The sequence below is a fragment of the Anomalospiza imberbis genome, chromosome Z, assembly GCF_031753505.1.
Source record: "Anomalospiza imberbis isolate Cuckoo-Finch-1a 21T00152 chromosome Z, ASM3175350v1, whole genome shotgun sequence".
NCBI lineage: Eukaryota > Metazoa > Chordata > Aves > Passeriformes > Viduidae > Anomalospiza > Anomalospiza imberbis.
This window is the reverse complement of record NC_089721.1, coordinates 62,632,673-62,650,456: the sequence shown is the minus strand read 5'-3', so window position 1 is coordinate 62,650,456 and position 17,784 is coordinate 62,632,673. Positions and strand designations below refer to the sequence as shown.

Below are 17,784 nucleotides of genomic sequence, written 5' to 3'. Positions count from 1 at the left end.
GACTTTGTGCAATCAGACATAGATCAAACTCAGACAGAATTGTATTTGGTTGAAATAATCTTATACTTTATTTTAAAACTTAGAGAAATCTATTATTAGAACATAAAATCTAGTGTTTTAAAAATTCAGCTATATTCTATACTCATAAAATAATAATCTCTAGCAGTCATTACTAAGAGTATGGAAGCTATTTGGTACTCAATATGCATGACATAAAGTGATGCAATAATTCTTTTTATGCTATATAAATGATTTTCCCCATTAAGCATGCAGATTTTGTCTGGCTATTGTTGATTTGCTGCTAAACATTTCACTAAAGTTTACTTTGTCTTCAGAATTTGACACTCTGAACAGCCAGTTTATCAAATGAAAGAGCACAGATTATGACAGAAAAAAATTTCAGCAGTGATGTTAGTATTTGGGTTTGTTTGGAGGACTTTCTTCTGCTTCAGTTTCTTTTATATTATATGCCATCTGAAAAGTCCCTTGCAGAAAATATTTTTTCCTCCAACCACTGTCAAGCTTTTACTTCTTAAAATGCATATTCAGAAGTATGTAAACTACAGAAAAAAAGATGTTAGTGGCATATATTCTCCCTTTTGTCACAACATGTGACACGGTATCTTTATATGCTGATTCTTTTTCTACCATGTATCATAACTTATATCATTTATGTTCATTTAGTACTAAGAAAAAGTATCAGATTCAGCATTTATATTCCAAAGTTAATATAAAACAGATTTCAGTTATGTTTTACAGATTATTTGCTTAGAAATTTGTCTCAAGAGGTAAAAAGTGATTAGTAAAAAATAATGATCAAGTAAGTAAAGACATATCTGAATGTAAATACCAAATATAAAGAACATTATTCTGGATAATTATGTATAAATACTGGTAATTAATTGCATTGTTTTCTCATACAATAGCTTGTACAGACAGTCCCTTAATAGCCTATTATATGGTCAATTAATTAAAGCTTAATTTTCCCAGATATGATCATGTCATGTAATTCTTTGGTTAACAAGACATATGCTTTCTTAGAATTGTCTAAAAAATAAAGAGGATCAGTAATTGCAGATGGATTAAAACCTTCATCCACAAGTTGAAATTTTTGTTGTTTGAATGTTCCTGTCATTTCCATTTTTTCCTGCAGTAGAGAAAAAGATACATTATTCAAAACCAAGCTACTTTTCTTTTTCTCACATTAATGTTCATTTTTCAGAGTCTTACTTGATATAAGTCAGTTTATTCTCATTGTGCTGAAAAACTGGAGCTTGTGTGCTGCTGCAGACCCAGACCAGACATGCAGCTGACAAAAGCTAGAGCCCATTTCTATGTGCATCCCTGTGCAGTGTCTCTTTAGTCTCACATGTGGTCTATGGAGCCCCAACATGCCGAAGACAATCAGTGTTCTTAACTGGCCACATCATGAAAGGAAACTACACACCATGAGGCTTCTGAGAGTAAAACCTGTTATTGCTAAGAACTCTTTAATGATAAAACTCAGGAAATTTACTGTATTTATGACTATTGTCACGTCACAAAAGGGGTTGAAAGAATCACATACTAAATCAGCTACACTCATATTCAGGTCCAAGGGAAGATGGATCTTGACCCTGCATCTTGATTTCAGACTGCTCCAGTACTATGGTATCCCTTGGAAAAGTGGTGTGAGACATCAGTAATAAGACTGTCTTCTCTATTCTAACTACCTCTACTCCATCATCTTTATGACCTTTCTCCATCATCTTCTCTTCTGTCTTTATATTTTTTTATATATGCAAACAATCTTAGAATTTAAAAAATTAAGTATTATGTTAAAAAAAAAGTCAAAGAGACCCTTTATCTACTCCAGGCATACCTACATATTTTATCTGCCTGCTCTGCTTGGTCTAGGAAATGGTCTGACATCTAAAATATATGTCAGATCAAGCTTAATATGTTTTTAATTTTTTTCCCTTGAAGTTCCACCCTCTACCTTCTTCCTTGGTTAATGACAGCTGTAGCAACAACAATGCATCTGTAATGGAGACATTTAAATTTTAATTTAAATTCAAATTCCAGATATTTGATATTAATGCAATACCCAAGATTCAATTTCTTTCTGTCCAGTGTAAAGGCTTTTTTGCACAGCTGTACAGGAGTGAATCTAGACTAGGTTCTCATAATTCATAAACTGACTACTGCTACATTCTCAACAGAATGCTGTTGCAAGATATCTTCCTGGACTTATGAGATAGATTGATAGATAAATACACACATATTTCATTTTCAAGGTCTTTCACAGATTTTTTTTGTTTCTCCTCTTTATTCTGAACCAATATTCAATCTCTGGGTGGTCTAAGATACCAACTTCTATAACTTCTCTCTTTAAACAATGACTATTTTTTTCATCTTCTCTTCAAACTTAGGGGACTTCTCCATAAACATATCCAGAAACATTTTTCTGTTTGTCTTTATCATGATGTTTGCAAAACACTTACCAGAAATGCAAGTGCTCATCAGACTTCATTTATCATGATTATCAATATTGTATGCTTTTGATACTCACACATTTTTTCCTAGCTCTATGTAGTCCAGTCTATTATATTTATATTTTTACACTCTCTGGGAGGGACTATTTTCCCCCAAACTGGACAGTTACTAGAGCAAAGTAGTGCACAATTAAGGATGGCTTTGGTGATTACTGTGGTGGCAGCAATAGCAGACATGTTTCATTCACCTTTTCTATTTACCTAGTATCTTTTCAAATGCTTTAACATTTGTCATTGTTACACAGAAAATAACATTCCTTTTATTGTGCACAGCCCACTACCTCCTGCTTTAGCCCTATTTCTCTCTCATTTTCACTGAGTAAAATGGATTTTAGATTCCTTTCTCCAGATGCAATTGTTCATGTTTTTGAACCGGGATCTTTTCTTTCACCATGATTATGCTTCTAATCTCCCCAAATCCTTTTGTATGATCTCTGTCCTGGCTCATTTGTACAGTTTCTGTCATTATCTGCAAATTCATTGACTTTTTGTGTAATCCCTTTTCCAGGACTCCATTAATGAAGAAAGCAAATAGGACCTGGTCTAAAATGAATCTAGTGATACATGAATAAGCACTTTTTGTTATTCACTTAGCTATCTCTGTGCTTAAATTATGTAGATGTTTGTATACGTAGTGCAATAATGCAGCTTACCTGGATTCTTAAGAAAAGGGGACAAGCATAACTTGGTAGATAGGTCACTACTTGCTTATACATTTGTTCCAAGTCTAATGATGCATTGTGCTTTAAAATAAGAGAAGCCATTCCTGCTTTTCCTTCATGATCTGCACGAAAGGAAGTGAGATGATAATTTTGTAACATGGATAAAGTTGACATTGTAATGATAAACTGTAGAAAAAGTACAGTAGTACATTAACAAACCAACAGTAATATATCATATTCTGACTTTCAGTAAAGCTGCAAGATCTCATTCATATTTCATATGGTATTACATGTACTTGGAGATCACTCAAGTGATCAATTAAGCAATAATGCTGTAAATGAGTGTAGTGGGTAAAACTAAATGGAGTCCTATGCTTGATATAATCAATAAATGTGGATAAACATCAACAACATTCCTCTCTTGAAAACAAGAGTGAAGAACATCTTTCCTGGAGTAGCCAATTATGTCTTCTTCTGTTTTAGTCTCTTGTTCTTGCCCGTATCTTTTCTCAAAACTGTGGATCTGAATTAACAGAGAGAACAATTAGAAGTTCTTATTGTTTAGTCTGGAAAAGGAGAGCACTGTGGGTCTTTGGTAAAGAACAAAATAGGTAAAAGCAATGAACTTCAGCTATCAAAATTAACTAAACACTTCAACCTAGTAAGTAACTAAACACTTTAAGCTAGTAGTAAGAGCAGAGATGTTCTGCCAACGTTATAGCTGTTTCAATTTGTTTTTATTTTTTGCTAAAGCTACAAAATCTGTAAGGAATTTGATTTTTTTTATCCTTAAGTGCAATTATCAAGACAGTCAGATAAACTGAGTAGGTAAACAGGTAAGTGTTGTACAGGAAATTACTCTCATACTTTTGAATCTGATTTTCAGAGAGTCTTCTACAATGTTTCATGTTCTGTAGCTTTAAAATACTGTTCAAGTGAGTGTTCATGCTTAACATTAGAGAAAGTGACACTTTCTCTCATTTTAAACTCCTTTATCATTTTGTGGTGAGTTTATCCTTGCCAGCAACCAAACATCCAGCCAGCTTTGTGCTCAATCCCTTCTGCCATGGGATGGGAATTGAAGGAAAGCAAGACTCAAGTGTTAAGGTAATTGCAGTTTCATAGGGAAAGCAAAAGATACATGTACAAGCAAAGCAAAACCAGGACATCGTTCAATATTCCCCATATTCAGATAGATGTCCCAGCTACTTCTTGCAGAGCAGGGCCTTACTTGGAGCATACAGTGTTTTTCTAGGGAGACAAGCATCACACCCACAAACCTGTCATCTGCTTCTTTTCCTCCAGCTTTAATAAATAAGCATGGCTATCATATGATATAGAATATTATTTTGGTCAGTTTCAGACCACTGTACCAGCTACATCTGCTCCCAAGTTTTTGCTGTCCCCAGCGTTCTCATGCATGGAGAAAGCCCTGTACTGTGCAAAAGCTCTGGTCAGTGGTAGCCAAGCACTGTTAACTTATCAACACTGTTTTAGCCACTGTTTTAGTTTGATGCAAAGCAGAGCACCAAACAGTCTCCTATATAGAAAATAATTTTTATCCCAGTGAGACCAAACATGTATTTTAAAAAAAGATTTAGCATGAATGAGAAGCAAGCCCATACAATCTCATGAAAAATAACAAAAAACTCTGTTAAAAGAAATTAGTGTATTTTCTTCCTTAAAATCTTATTTTTCTCTTTATATTCTTTTTCATTTTCTTATTGGTTTTATAACTTAACTGTTTACAGTTATTTCCTGAGGCAAAGTGAAATAAGACAGCAAAATGTCTTCACATATTTTCATTTAGAGTTACTTTAGAATTACCTTGTTTACATTTTATTTAGGCACATATGTCTGGATTTTACACAGATGTGAATTTATATTTTAATTTAGGCTATGTAGCTATTACAAATGTATGCATGGTAGATTTTCAAAAATACTCCTCATTGCATATAGATAAAAAATGCATAATTCCCTGGCTCATTCACAATCGGGTCGTATTTTCATTACCCACATCTACATTTTAGCTGGATATTAAAGAGATGACTCAATCAAACATGATTCATAGGTTTAAAAAACGAAATAGAAAGAGTTATGAGGGTTAAGAATGAACCTGGGAGAAGCAAAGTGCATAACTCAAACTTTTACCTGGCACAGACACACCATACACATTTGCTTCTTGTATGAAGTCCAACATTACAATGACATCAGAAACTTCTGTAGTGGCAACGTTCTCTCCTTTCCATCTAAAATGTGTGAAAAAAATAATTAAATCCCATGACATCTGTCCCTTTAAAAATCTTTAGTGAAACTCCATTAATTTCAGACCCTACCTCACATTTTTTCACACTTATCACATTAGAATTTGATCACCAGAAGACAATGTTGAAACTCATTGCCCTTACTGGGCATTATAACACTGTAAGGGCCACTGAAGATCAATACAATTTTTCCAAGTTTTTTACATGTATATAAATGTATCAAAACTGACCAGTCACTACTATTTGATACATTTTTCTCCATATCAGTATCCGACTTCCTCATTTGCTCATAGCAAATCCATAACTAGTTATATGCTTATTGAAAAGCATGATCAAAGAGCTGGAATTCCTATGAAGTATTCTGAAAATGAATCATTCAATTCCACAGGAATATTACTTATAGAACACTTGTGACAAAATTAAGCCTGCATCATCCACTTCAGAATCATTATAAACTACATCACAATAGCAATAAATTGAACAGTTCCAGTTGAAAACAAATCCAACCACATTATTCCATTCTATATATCTTTAATGAAGAAATATGAAAAGAAAGAATAACTGTACCTGAAGGTATCTCCAATCCTGTCCCAAAAATATAGAAAATTGTCATGGTCTTGAACCATGAGATCTCCAGTATTAAAATAAAGATCTCCCTTCTTAAATACCTCACAGAGTAATTTCTTTTCTGTGTGTCTTTTATTGCCAGCATAACCAAAGAAGGGGTTCTTCGCATTGACTTTGGAAATCAGAAGACCAGCCTCACCTATACAGAGAAGTTGAAAGATTATAAACCTAAAATATCATTAGACATTTCTGTACCTGACATCAATATTACTTACAATATTGTCCACGCAAAATCACAGTCACTTATATTTCTTCCTGGTGACTCACCAGTTTTCTCCCAGAATGGTCATCTATCAATTGTAAGCTCACTAGTAGTTTATTATCCTCTGGAAGTGCACAATTCAAGTTAATATTGAATTGACTCCCCACATGCTACTGAATTTCCATGATAAGTGCAAGCTTTATCAGCTTCCTAATGAAAAACTAGTGTTAATCAAAAGTAGGTGCTCAGCCCAGGCACTATGTTCCTATTTAATCTCTTGTCAGAAGTTCTGAGAACGCTGAAATTACCTCGGTTGGAGTTTGGTGTTAATAACATCAAGCTTGTGGGTTTAATCCCTGTGGGAACCATTCACTTAAAGAGTTTGACTTGATCCTTGTGCATCCCTTCCAACTCAGAATATTTGGAGATTCTGTGGCTTCTTAAGAATATTCATTAAAGTGATAGAGCATCATCAATTTACTTTTTGGTGCAAAATGTAAAAGTTTAACATAATTTTTTTCCTCAGGGTAGGGAGAGTAAGGGAAAGGATTATCCTTTTATGCATGTAACACCAGGGTGTTAGTTTGCAGGGCATGGAATAATTGTATGAAATAACCTTTTTGGGACCAGGTTCTCAACAATATAGATTTGGAGTTCCATTACTTTGTAGTAGAGACAAGAATTATAAATATGAAAACATACCAAAATGCTTCCAAAAGTAGGCACAATTTTTATTTTAATACTGTCTCCTTGAAAAAGAGCTGTGCCTTTTTTTCCCATAAACTGATAGTGTTTAAAGTAGAAGTATTTAGTTCACTGGTAGTATCACTGCAGCCATATTGCTCTGAAGAAATAAGACATGGGTAAGACAAAGATTATAGACAGAGGTAATACTTTTCATTAGACTGAGTGGTGTAGTTGGAAAAACATTAGACCAAGTGCCTAATTAGAGCACGTGCTCCCTTCACAGGTCAGTGTGGCATCCCTAGAGATAAAAAATTCAGCTTTTGGTGACATACTATCTTCGAAGTGCCCATGTTTGATTACCAACTGTTAGAGAATCTCATAAGTCCTTTGAAAAATCTGTTTCAGCTCCCTATTAAAGCTGTCTGCCTGACCTTTAATATGAGTTTTTCTTTCTTGCTTCAGTTTCAGTTGTTACCTTCCTACAGTTCAATGTATGCTCCAGTGTGTGGTAACACTTTGAAAAATATTTTTAGGACAGCAATAATCAAGCAGCTTTGGTTTTTTGTTGTTTTTGGTTTGTTGGTTTTTTTTTTTTTTTAATTATTAAGCTAAATCACATCACCTAGTTGGAAACACTTAATCTCTCATCAAAAAGCATTTGTTCTAATCCACCCATCTTTACTGTAGATATCTTAGGCAACCATTTCCTTATGTTAACCTCCTTTAAAAAACATAGATGTCACTATGTGTAAATTCAAAGATAATGCCATAGCACCACTTTTGAACACTACTCTTCTGTGGATACATCCAAGGATCCTGAGTGCTTCTGATATCTGCACTGGTATGTTTAATGCTGTTTTATCTGAGATCAAAAATCATACTGCTTTGTTTCAGAGCAAAGAGTAATAGTTAATTTGGTAAAATGCAATAACACAATAGCAATTCCTTAAAACATCTCTCTGAAGTATTTTTATTAAATTCAATAGGCTGTAATATCCTATTAAAATACATACTTACCTTTCTTAACTTTTTCACACCAACCATGCTTATTTCTAATTGGTTCATCTTTTTGGAAATCATACTTGATTAAATCAAATGGGAAAAAAAGCTAAAAAAGGGAAGAAGTGATCAGTTACTCATCTACACAGTGACATCTGGTGGCAGCAAATACACATAAGGAAAACTGTACTTCAGTCTTCCTCATCTGGAAGGAGAATGCCGTTTCATTTAAAACTGAAAATACTCTGTATGTAAATTTATGCCATTTCCTGGAGGTAAGCAACATCAAAACAGTTTTCTAAATGAAGACACAGAACTGTCCTTTTGTTAATTTTCTTACAAGTAAGTTATGAGATCTACATCATCAATGAAAGAGCAATGTGAGTGAGCATAATGGAAGCATTGTCTCTAGTATTAGAGTGACATTCAGTGGTGGTGGCTGATACGACGTGTTCTTGGGGTCTTCTGGCACTGAAAACAGCTGGCAAGGGAAAGGCCTCACAAAGGGAAATCTGCTTCCTGTTGGGCTTTACTGTTGCTTATCTAACCTCAGTTCTTCCCTCTTGCTTTCTCAGGCTGGTGATGGTTATTTTCTCAGGTATGGTGATGGGACGTGAGCACCAGCAGAAGAGTACATCCTTCCATGGCTCCAAGCAAACTGAAGGAGAGGACAAGGTACTCCTAGCAAAACTAGCAACTGCAATACTTTTTTTTTCCTTCTTCTTTTTTTCTTTTCTTGAATATACAGCATGTGACTATTATTTTGCTTTATTTTTCTGCTGTGATATGAATCCAGACTGGACCTTTAAGAGACACTTCCTGACACTATTTGGACAACTGTGTTTGCAGCGGTCCAAACTGTCTCTTTATTATTCTAAAGAGACAACTTACCCTGCTTGGGATTCCATGTTGCCTTCTCAAAAAGAAATGTATCAGCAATCTTTAACAAGTAGTGAAACCAAGGTAATTATCTTCTCCTGAGATTTCTCAGCAATAGAGGAACAATTTTATAAAACATTAATATACACCTGCACTCTTTACAATAAAGAAATGCAATATAACTTAAGGAGAATTATATGGAAGTGACTGAAGTAAAGGGCAGGATGTTAAAACCTAAACCTCTTTCCTTTTCTGCCACTAACTTGGATGAAGAGTTGCATCATTATCCTAATTTGAAATGTTGTTGTAAATAAATATTTTTTTCTCAAAGAAATCTGAATAAAGATCAACACGAATCCCACAATTTCAGTCCCATATGGACAAAATTGAGTCCTTTCAATGTTCAGCACAGTGTTTTTCTTCTACCCTAAGTCTGAAACAAAAGGATATTTTTAACAGTTGATGAAAGGAAAAAGGTCATAGCCTGCAAAATAAAGTAATGATTCAAGAATGGGACACTATTTTATTTAAGTGAAGAGTAATTATTTTTATTAACCTCAGATTAAGCTATTTACCAAAGTCAAGAATTTGAGGGCCAGAAAGTTTGCCTCAATTAGAAAACAATTAATTATTCTTGAGAAACAGAGTGGGAGTGGGTCTTTTTTTTAACAGTGTACATTTAAATGCTACTTTTTCTCACTTCCTTTCTTTTTACATTGATATTTATTACTTTAATAGGTTTTATATGACCAAATGCAATGAGTAATATAAATAATAAGAATGAAATGGTTAAAAAAATTAAATGTTATTCTGTTTTTGTGTCTGATTAGAATAGCTTAAAATAATGCATCATAGAGAGTAGTATTTTGACAAGATACAGTTTTTGAGTGCTGAAAGAATGAAGAATTTTTTTGTTATAAACACTCAGCAACTGTAATTCAGTATCTGAGATTATCTAAAAACTGTTGAGACTATTATTATATGTAACTATACTATGTTGCATACTTCTTTTGCCTACAACTTCAGAGTATTAATGAGGTGTATTCCAATTAGGTTTCTGAAATAATAATAATGAAAATACATAATTAAAAGAAAGAACCACATCTTGTATTAAATATGCATAATGAAACTATACATAGTCAGTGCAAACAGCTGTGCCTGCACAAAAGTCTTTTCCAAGCTAAATCATTCTGTGATTCGAAGCAGCTTGCTTTTCATATTAAATACTAGAAAATTAAAGCCCCACAGCAAAGTATTTGGTCTGGGCACAGAATAACATTTGGGTCACCTCATTGTTTACATTCTAATGGGACAAGGACCTGAGTTGTTGAAGCATTACCATATTATTTTCACAGAATACTGCATGCAACATTCATCATTTTAATGTACATCTTATTCTCTGAAGCACAACATAAATGCAGCAAACAAAAAGCACTATTTAGTGAGCTGAAAGTGTGTTAATTTGCAATATTGTCTACTACTATGCTGCCTAGATGTTATCTAATAACAGCTTCCCTCACCTTTTTTATTTTTTAATTGATTGGAAATATGTGAATTTAAATATTGTTTTGAAAGTAGTTTTGACATTCTGAATGTTTCAGCTTACAGAGAATGCTCAGAGAACCTTTACCAGAAAATAGAGATCACAAGCTTTTTATTACTGGTTTTAGAGATGGAGTATTTTTTAATTCTCTTGGAGAGTATCAGTTTAGAAAACAAAGCATTACATGTACTAGATTTAGTTTCAAGCATCTTTAAAAACTGAAATGTAAGAAAAAAAATTTGGAGCATAGTGTCATCACATTTCAGAGACAGTTTTAAAAACATACTTGAAATGCCTTATTTATGCTGTAAAGAGCAGATGCATAGGTACTCTATACAACTTTGTGAGCCAAAGTAAACAAAACCAACAAACAAATCTTTTAAGCTATGTGTGATATTAACTGAATCATGACATGTAAGAGTACAGTACCTTAGAAAACACTTGTAGTACTTTAGATTATTTAGCTCAAAATTAGTCAAAGGAGAAGAAACAACATCAATTTTCATTGGCCAATGAACTTAGGAGCGTCCATTGCTTTGATTTACACATCAGTATTCCTTCTTTGAACCCAGTTTTCCTGGATTTAAAAATTTGCTTAAAACTAACTTTTGTTTATTTTTAAATGAAATAATTTGTCTTCTGCCACAAGTTCTACGACTGCATGAAGAAGTGCATAATACTAATTCTGAATGGCTTTGTGAAAGCCATTTTATATGCTGAAATTATTTAAGATTTGTTATAAGACTTAAATGTTTCCCAGCTCAAAGCTGATTTTTATCTATAGAGTTTTGCATAAGAGATTTTGATTCCTGATATAGCTTGAGTATCATTGCTTAAAATAATGATAAACTATATTTACAAATAAAATTTGAGGGTTTGTTTTTGGTTTTTGTTTGTTTGGGTTTTGGGTTTTTTGGTTTTTTTGGTTTTGTTTTTTTTTTACATAATGCTTTTCAGGTGAACTTGCTCTGGGTTATTTTTAGACCTTATTATAAGCTTCCTTGGATCTCATTAATCCCAAGCTTCCTTGTCGTCTGTCATCACTCAGAATTTATTTCAGTATAAGAAAGAGATTTATATATTCAAAGACACAATTGAGGGTCTTCAAGAGGGTCTTCAAGATTTTTCCCATATCATATCTATATAAATACACACATAATGTATGTCCTATATAACATAATTGATTATTAACATTATCTAGACACATATGTATGTCAGATGTAAAGATTATACATTAATTTATGATATTACTGTGTTAATCAAGACATTGTATTTTTTGTAAAACATTTTAAGTTTCACCAGCTGAAAAGCTATTCAGAGGCTTCTACTTTTCTGTTCACTGACTCTGTGTAAACATCTTTATTGAAAGATTTATTCATATTCTACAGGGAGGCTTTCAAGCACATGAACCGATCCCTCTTATATAAAGAACACAGTGTGAAAAGGAAGAAGTGAAAACAAGAGCACTGCTTTTAGTTAACGTCTTAAATACAGTGACTTCTGCCAACTGCTGTAACATTCATCTGTTTCTTCCTATTACCTTATGTCTTCCAATATTTTTATGAAAATAAATGTGTTCTGTACAACCTTAATATTTATCACAAGCATTTATCCCCAGTCCTTAGCAGTTACTGGTAGAAAAGTTACTTTGCTCACTCTGAGAGCTCAGGTTGCCTCTTAAAGCTGTACTTTTTATCTGTATTTCACCTTTACAAACTGTGCCATTGTCACTACCTACAACAGAATGCACTCCTATTTTTTCCCTGCCCCCCTCAACCCCCCCCAAAAAAATGTTATATTTTGAAACTTTCTGCTATTATTCCATCTATACTCCCAATACCTGTATCTACAGGGCTTTGTACTGCATTTATTTTGTTGCAAGCTCTGCAATTATGCTGTAGGAAGAGAGCAAGTTTCTTCCTTCTCCTTTAGTATATAACATATATGAACACACAAACCTTCTTCCAATTTTCTCTGTTCTGTTTCTTTCTATTCTAGAAATAGGTGTTTAGGAAATCCCTAGAAAGCGTGATAAAGGGTATCTCATGTTGTCCTGCCTTTCAAGAGAATGTTTCAAAAGATGCTGTAGCATGTCTTTGAAGAAACAACAAATGTTGGGAATTGGGTGGCTGGGCCTTGTCTGTGCCACTGTCTACTTTACAGCAGGAGACAGATTTTCTTTCCAGCCTCAGGTCTTTTACAAGTCAACAAATCAGAAATAATGCTGCTCTCCTTTACATATCACTAGTTGTCTAGTGGATGTCATTTAGACTGAAGTAAAACAAACAGCAGATAGACTTCAGAAGGCATTGTTTAGTAATCTGCAAGCTGCAAAATGTATTCGAAAACCCCCCAGAACAAATGCCTGAAATAAGGAAAAATGAAGTTATCTATGGCATTAAAATATGTATAGTGTCACACACAAAATCCCCACACTACTTGATTATACTTGATTAAAAATACAGATGATTAAATAAATATAAAGGTAGTTTCAAGTTTATCTGCTGTAGACTTCACATTGTATTTCCAAAAGGTTAATGACTTATGACAAAAATCTGCTGAAAAGTTCTGCAATACTGAAAACAAGTTTACTCAAGTTTGGAACACATGCAAAATCTTGTAAGAATATAAGGCATCTGGCTGCGGGAAGTCTGAAACAAAAACTAACATCAACTGTAAGGTTCCTGGTTCATCTACTACTCCCTAAATTCTAGATCTCTGATTTCCTGTAGCAGTTCTGGACCCTTCTGGAGATATCCAACAGCATTGGGTGCTCACTGCCTGCTACAGGGCATCAGACATGTAGGACAGAGAATCAGTGGCATGATCTGCTTAAATTCCTGAGCTCTCAGTGGTTTCTGAGCAACACACTAGCTCTTGTAGTGTTTTCTGAGTGGTTCCAGAATCCTCACTGAGTTCCTCTATAAGAAGTGAAGAATTCCTCTGACCCCAATGTGTAAAGCAGTCTGTGTAGTGATTGTACTGGGCGATGGGAGTATTGAAGTTGAGGACCCTGTAACATTTGCTGCCTAGAAACCTATTTACCTGGCATCAGAAGATACCTCTGTTGTATTTCCAAACAAAGGTTTTACTTCTTAAAAAAGTTTTGTTGGGACATTTTGCTATCAGTTTTCCTACAGAGCACAAATGTCATTTAAGTCAACAGGACTTGTATATAGATAGCTATCATTCAATTTAAAATTCTAGGCAATGCATGAAGTACTATTTATTTCAAGAAGAGTATAAACTGGCATAAACAGCAACATAATGATAAATATGCAGTCTCCTTGCAAAAAGGCTAGATATCTTTCATATTATTAGCTAAAGCTTGGGACATATATTACTTTGGGACTTTCAAATCACTTAAAAGATTGTCCTTACAGGACCAAAAAGAAAAAGTCCATCTGTGAATTTCAAGCAGAAATAAATTCTTCATTTACTCAGAAGGATGGAGGTAAGTCATAATGTGTCATATAAATAACATGTAATCCTCCTCTCCAAAATATATGACTGCCATTTTCAAGGCTATGAAATACAGAACGGGTTTTTTTCTAGTTTCAGTAACCTAGAACACAGCAAACACCTACAGTAGACTGTAGACAAAGGGGTATAGCATTTTAAAATTAATAATCTTGCCAAGTATTCTCTGTGACAATACCTCAACAGTGATTATATATGTATTGTGTTATCTTTAACATTTCTGAATACTGATACAGACTAGATGTAGTTTGAGTTACTTATGTTTATTTGCACCTAGGTATAAAATATCTATTAAATTTGTATGTGTCCATATGTTACTGTGTGTAATTATTATATTAATTATTATTAATTCCCATTTATGCCAAATATTTACACAGCAGTATGCTAAAAACATCTCTAACTATAATTTGTAGAATGGTAAATCAGAATAGGAAATTTGTAGCCTTATTTCAGCGATGAGGAGTTCTTATGTGTTAAAATAAATCCAACTTTTTGTTTTGTCCTCTAATGTAGTTGAGACCTGAAATTATACTTGGCAACTGTCAGATTAGTCAAAACTGTCAGAAGAAACCCAAAGCCTTTTTGACTCTTGTGAACTCTATAAAAAATCTCAGTGTTACTGCTGAGCGTACAAGTGGGTTGGGTGCCAAGATTCTACAGAGGGTCAACTAACTTGCAATAACTGAGTTAGAAAATTTATCTTGGACTTATGACTGTACTCAAACTAAGAAACACAATTTTTCAGCACTCCTACTAAGCAGAATGTAAATAACAGTCACCTTATAGAAGAAATTGGTGCGCCCAACAGATCCAATTTTTCCTGTGTGGTTCATGAAACAAATGTTTCCTTCAGTAGCACCATAGAACTCACAGATCTTAACAGCACCAAATCTCTCCAAAAATTCCCTCCATACATCATTTCTTACTCCATTTCCAACTGCTAGTCGAACTTTGTGATTCTTTTCTCCTTCCTTCTGTTAAAAAAAGAAAAAAAATTAAAATATAGTATACTGATAACAGCATTTGATTGGTGCATATATTGTGGGGAAAACATCCCTTCTTTGGAATACACCCAGAAAAAAAAACAAAAAGAAGAAAAAGTAATGCTCAAGAAGTTAAAGAAAGCTGGCATAGCTGGTAGACAGCTGCAAATCAGTAAGCTGCAATCTAAAACCTATTATCTTGTTGAACAAACAAATTACTTCCTGAAAAATTACTACAATGATTTATATAAACACTTCCATAATTTAGAAGTTGTATTGTCTCAGTCTATTTCTCTCCAGATGAATTAAATAATTGGGAAGAACAGAAAAAGACTGGAATTATTTCTGTCATGGGATTAAAGTCAGAAGAGATGAATAGTTACTTTCTTCTGTCTTCAGACTGATTATGAGGAAACAAACAGATTTCACACACTTGTAAAATATGTTCCTTCCCACATATTGTGTATGAGTCATCTTCTGTACCTTTTTCAATATTAAGACTCGCAAGGTTTTGTTCAATGTTACTGGAATACATTATTTCTTAGTGATCTTGAATCTTTACTGTTGTCAGGTCCCATGTTTACCATAACAAACACAATAGTATGCATCCAGTTCAGTAAGATGTTCTAATTTTATTTATACATTCCCAAACATTGAGATTGCATGGACCACCTTTAAAACACAATCATATTTAAGTTGAAGTACCAGAAAGCAAAACATCTATACTGTTTGGATTTGTTTGGATTTATTTTAATTTCACCTACTCTAAAATACAACTCCCTTTTCAATTATTTCAAGCTGCAATACAGAATAAGTGAGAGAGCTCAGAATAAATGTAGGTACAATTTGGTACCACATACTTTCACAACTGCATAGCACTCTGCCACTGCAACAGTCTCTATACACCTCTATCTACCTACACTCCTATATATGTATGCAAACACCTCTCTGTGTACAAATGCACACATCTGCACATGTTCACATTCTTTTCATACATTCAGATATGTACACATTCACATAAATATGCTATAGAAAACAGAGAGTTCCTATTTTCTACTTTTCTATTATGCCCCTCCCCACCCGCAACCAAACAAGTATGAATTAGTTACGGCTTTATAGTAAAAATCCATCTGAACACCTCTAGTCTCATATAAAATCACAGCAAATTATTTTTGTGAAGAGACCTGGTCAGCTGAGTGAAACAGGAATCTTTTGAACAATTTGGATATCAAAAACAGAAAAGCATCAACTGAGTGCACAGCAGTGTTCCTCCAAGGCTTATGTCTTGGACAAACTAGATTTTTCATGAGGATGTGAATTCTTCCTTCTTTAACAAAAAATTGCAAAACATAATGGAATTTTAAGCTCCTCTAAATCACAAAGACTACTATGTTTTTTTCTTCCCTCTTCAAAACCAGTGACTCACAGAAAGATAAAAATGTATTAATTCATCTTTGGAGTCTTCTGCAAAATAAGTCTGCTTGCTGAAATGATTCAGCAAGGAAAGTGCCTATTTCACTAGATGCAGATAGGTGTCAGCAGATTACAACCTGAAGCATTATCCCGCAATTTTACTCCAGAACTACATCACTCACCAGCCTTCCCTGGTCACTAACAACTCTCTTTCTACAAGAACCTAACTCCTGCTTTTTCCCTTCTGTCTTCAGGTGAAAGTAATTTCTAAACACATAGGTGTATACTTCACTGAATTAATGCTAAATTATTATTAACAAATGCTGCATTACACAATACTACAAATCTGACATGGACATAGCCTGGAACAAAGTATCTAAAAATTGCCCACAGATGTCATTTTTACAGTGGTTTGTTTTTTCAACTTCAGACACAATATCACAATGCAAGAGTGTAGGTTTTTACATACTTGAAATAATAACATTTGTTATATTATATATTCAAATTCATTATACTGTCAGTGAACAACAACAATATTCTTATTTTTTTAAGCTAAAATGCTTCAGTGTTACTTTGAACTTAATCAGGAAAACTTTTAATGTTTTTTCCTTCCTCCACAAAATTGTTCACCATTTTTAGAATATTCCTGTCAGCTCAACTTAAAATTCAAAGTGGGCTATTTTTCTTGCAATTTCAATGCTAAACTGAAATGAAATGTGAAACTGAAATATGTCCATAGCCAAACTGCAGTTATCTCTTGCTGATGCCACTGAATTATTCAAATCTACTGCCTCTGCTAAGATACAAAAAATAGCTCAAGAGATACTTTCAAGGAAATTCTTTGTTCCACAATAAACAGAAAAGACAAACATATGCATACATATACATGCAGTAATTGAGTCTTTTATCAGGCTAGGAACATTCAAATCCTCTAGACACCAAGCTAATAAAAAACCTTGCTTCTACTATTTTTACTTTTAAGAAAAATAAAAGCATTGAGAGCTGTTTGCTGAAAAGACAGGTTTTTTCTAGTCTAGTTCATTTTCTAGGATGAACTAGAAGATAGTGGCCTACATGGATTGTAGTGTTTGGGGGTTTTTCCCAAAAGAAAAAATACCATATAATTTAAAAGTGCAGTAAATTCAGTTCCTCACATTACTTCAGTTGGTTTGTATTAATACAGCACAAAATTGTTTCTCTCGTGAAAAAGATGCAGAGTAGTCCTGAGAGGACTACAGCATCCCACTTTGCTTGCAATGTTAACACATATCATCAACATCAACAATAAATACAATGTAAAACAATTTCACTTTAGGAAGGGATGCTGTCACAGCACTCAGGCTTTTTGCAAAAATACAAAGAAGGTGTATGATGTTATCTAGAACTGATCACAGATTGCATTGCTGCAACTGCTGTATTTGTGATTTTACCACTTTAGTGGTACCTGTCTATCAATACAAGATTCCCTGAAGAATACTGCAGGGCTTTCTGGTGAAGACATTAAAACTGAC

At 33.8% G+C, this 17,784-nt stretch overlaps 1 protein-coding gene across 2 annotated transcripts in view; it reads right to left on the bottom strand.

The window, feature by feature from the left end:
- Window positions 1–39: 39 nt before the first annotated feature.
- SLC27A6 (solute carrier family 27 member 6) overlaps window positions 40–17,784 on the bottom strand; it is a 37,456-nt gene continuing 19,711 nt past the window's right edge. The window contains exons 5-10 of one of the 2 annotated variants that reach the window (XM_068177318.1): window positions 14,657–14,848; window positions 7,994–8,084; window positions 6,028–6,226; window positions 5,348–5,445; window positions 3,188–3,318; window positions 40–1,147 (exon numbers count right to left, since the gene is read on the bottom strand). In XM_068177318.1, the coding sequence (XP_068033419.1) occupies window positions 971–1,147; window positions 3,188–3,318; window positions 5,348–5,445; window positions 6,028–6,226; window positions 7,994–8,084; window positions 14,657–14,848 (888 nt within the window). In that variant the 3' untranslated portion in view covers window positions 40–970. Of the gene's footprint in view, window positions 1,148–3,187; window positions 3,319–5,347; window positions 5,446–6,027; window positions 6,227–7,993; window positions 8,085–14,656; window positions 14,852–17,784 lie in introns of both variants that reach the window. The other variant, XM_068177317.1, reaches the window with a different exon arrangement.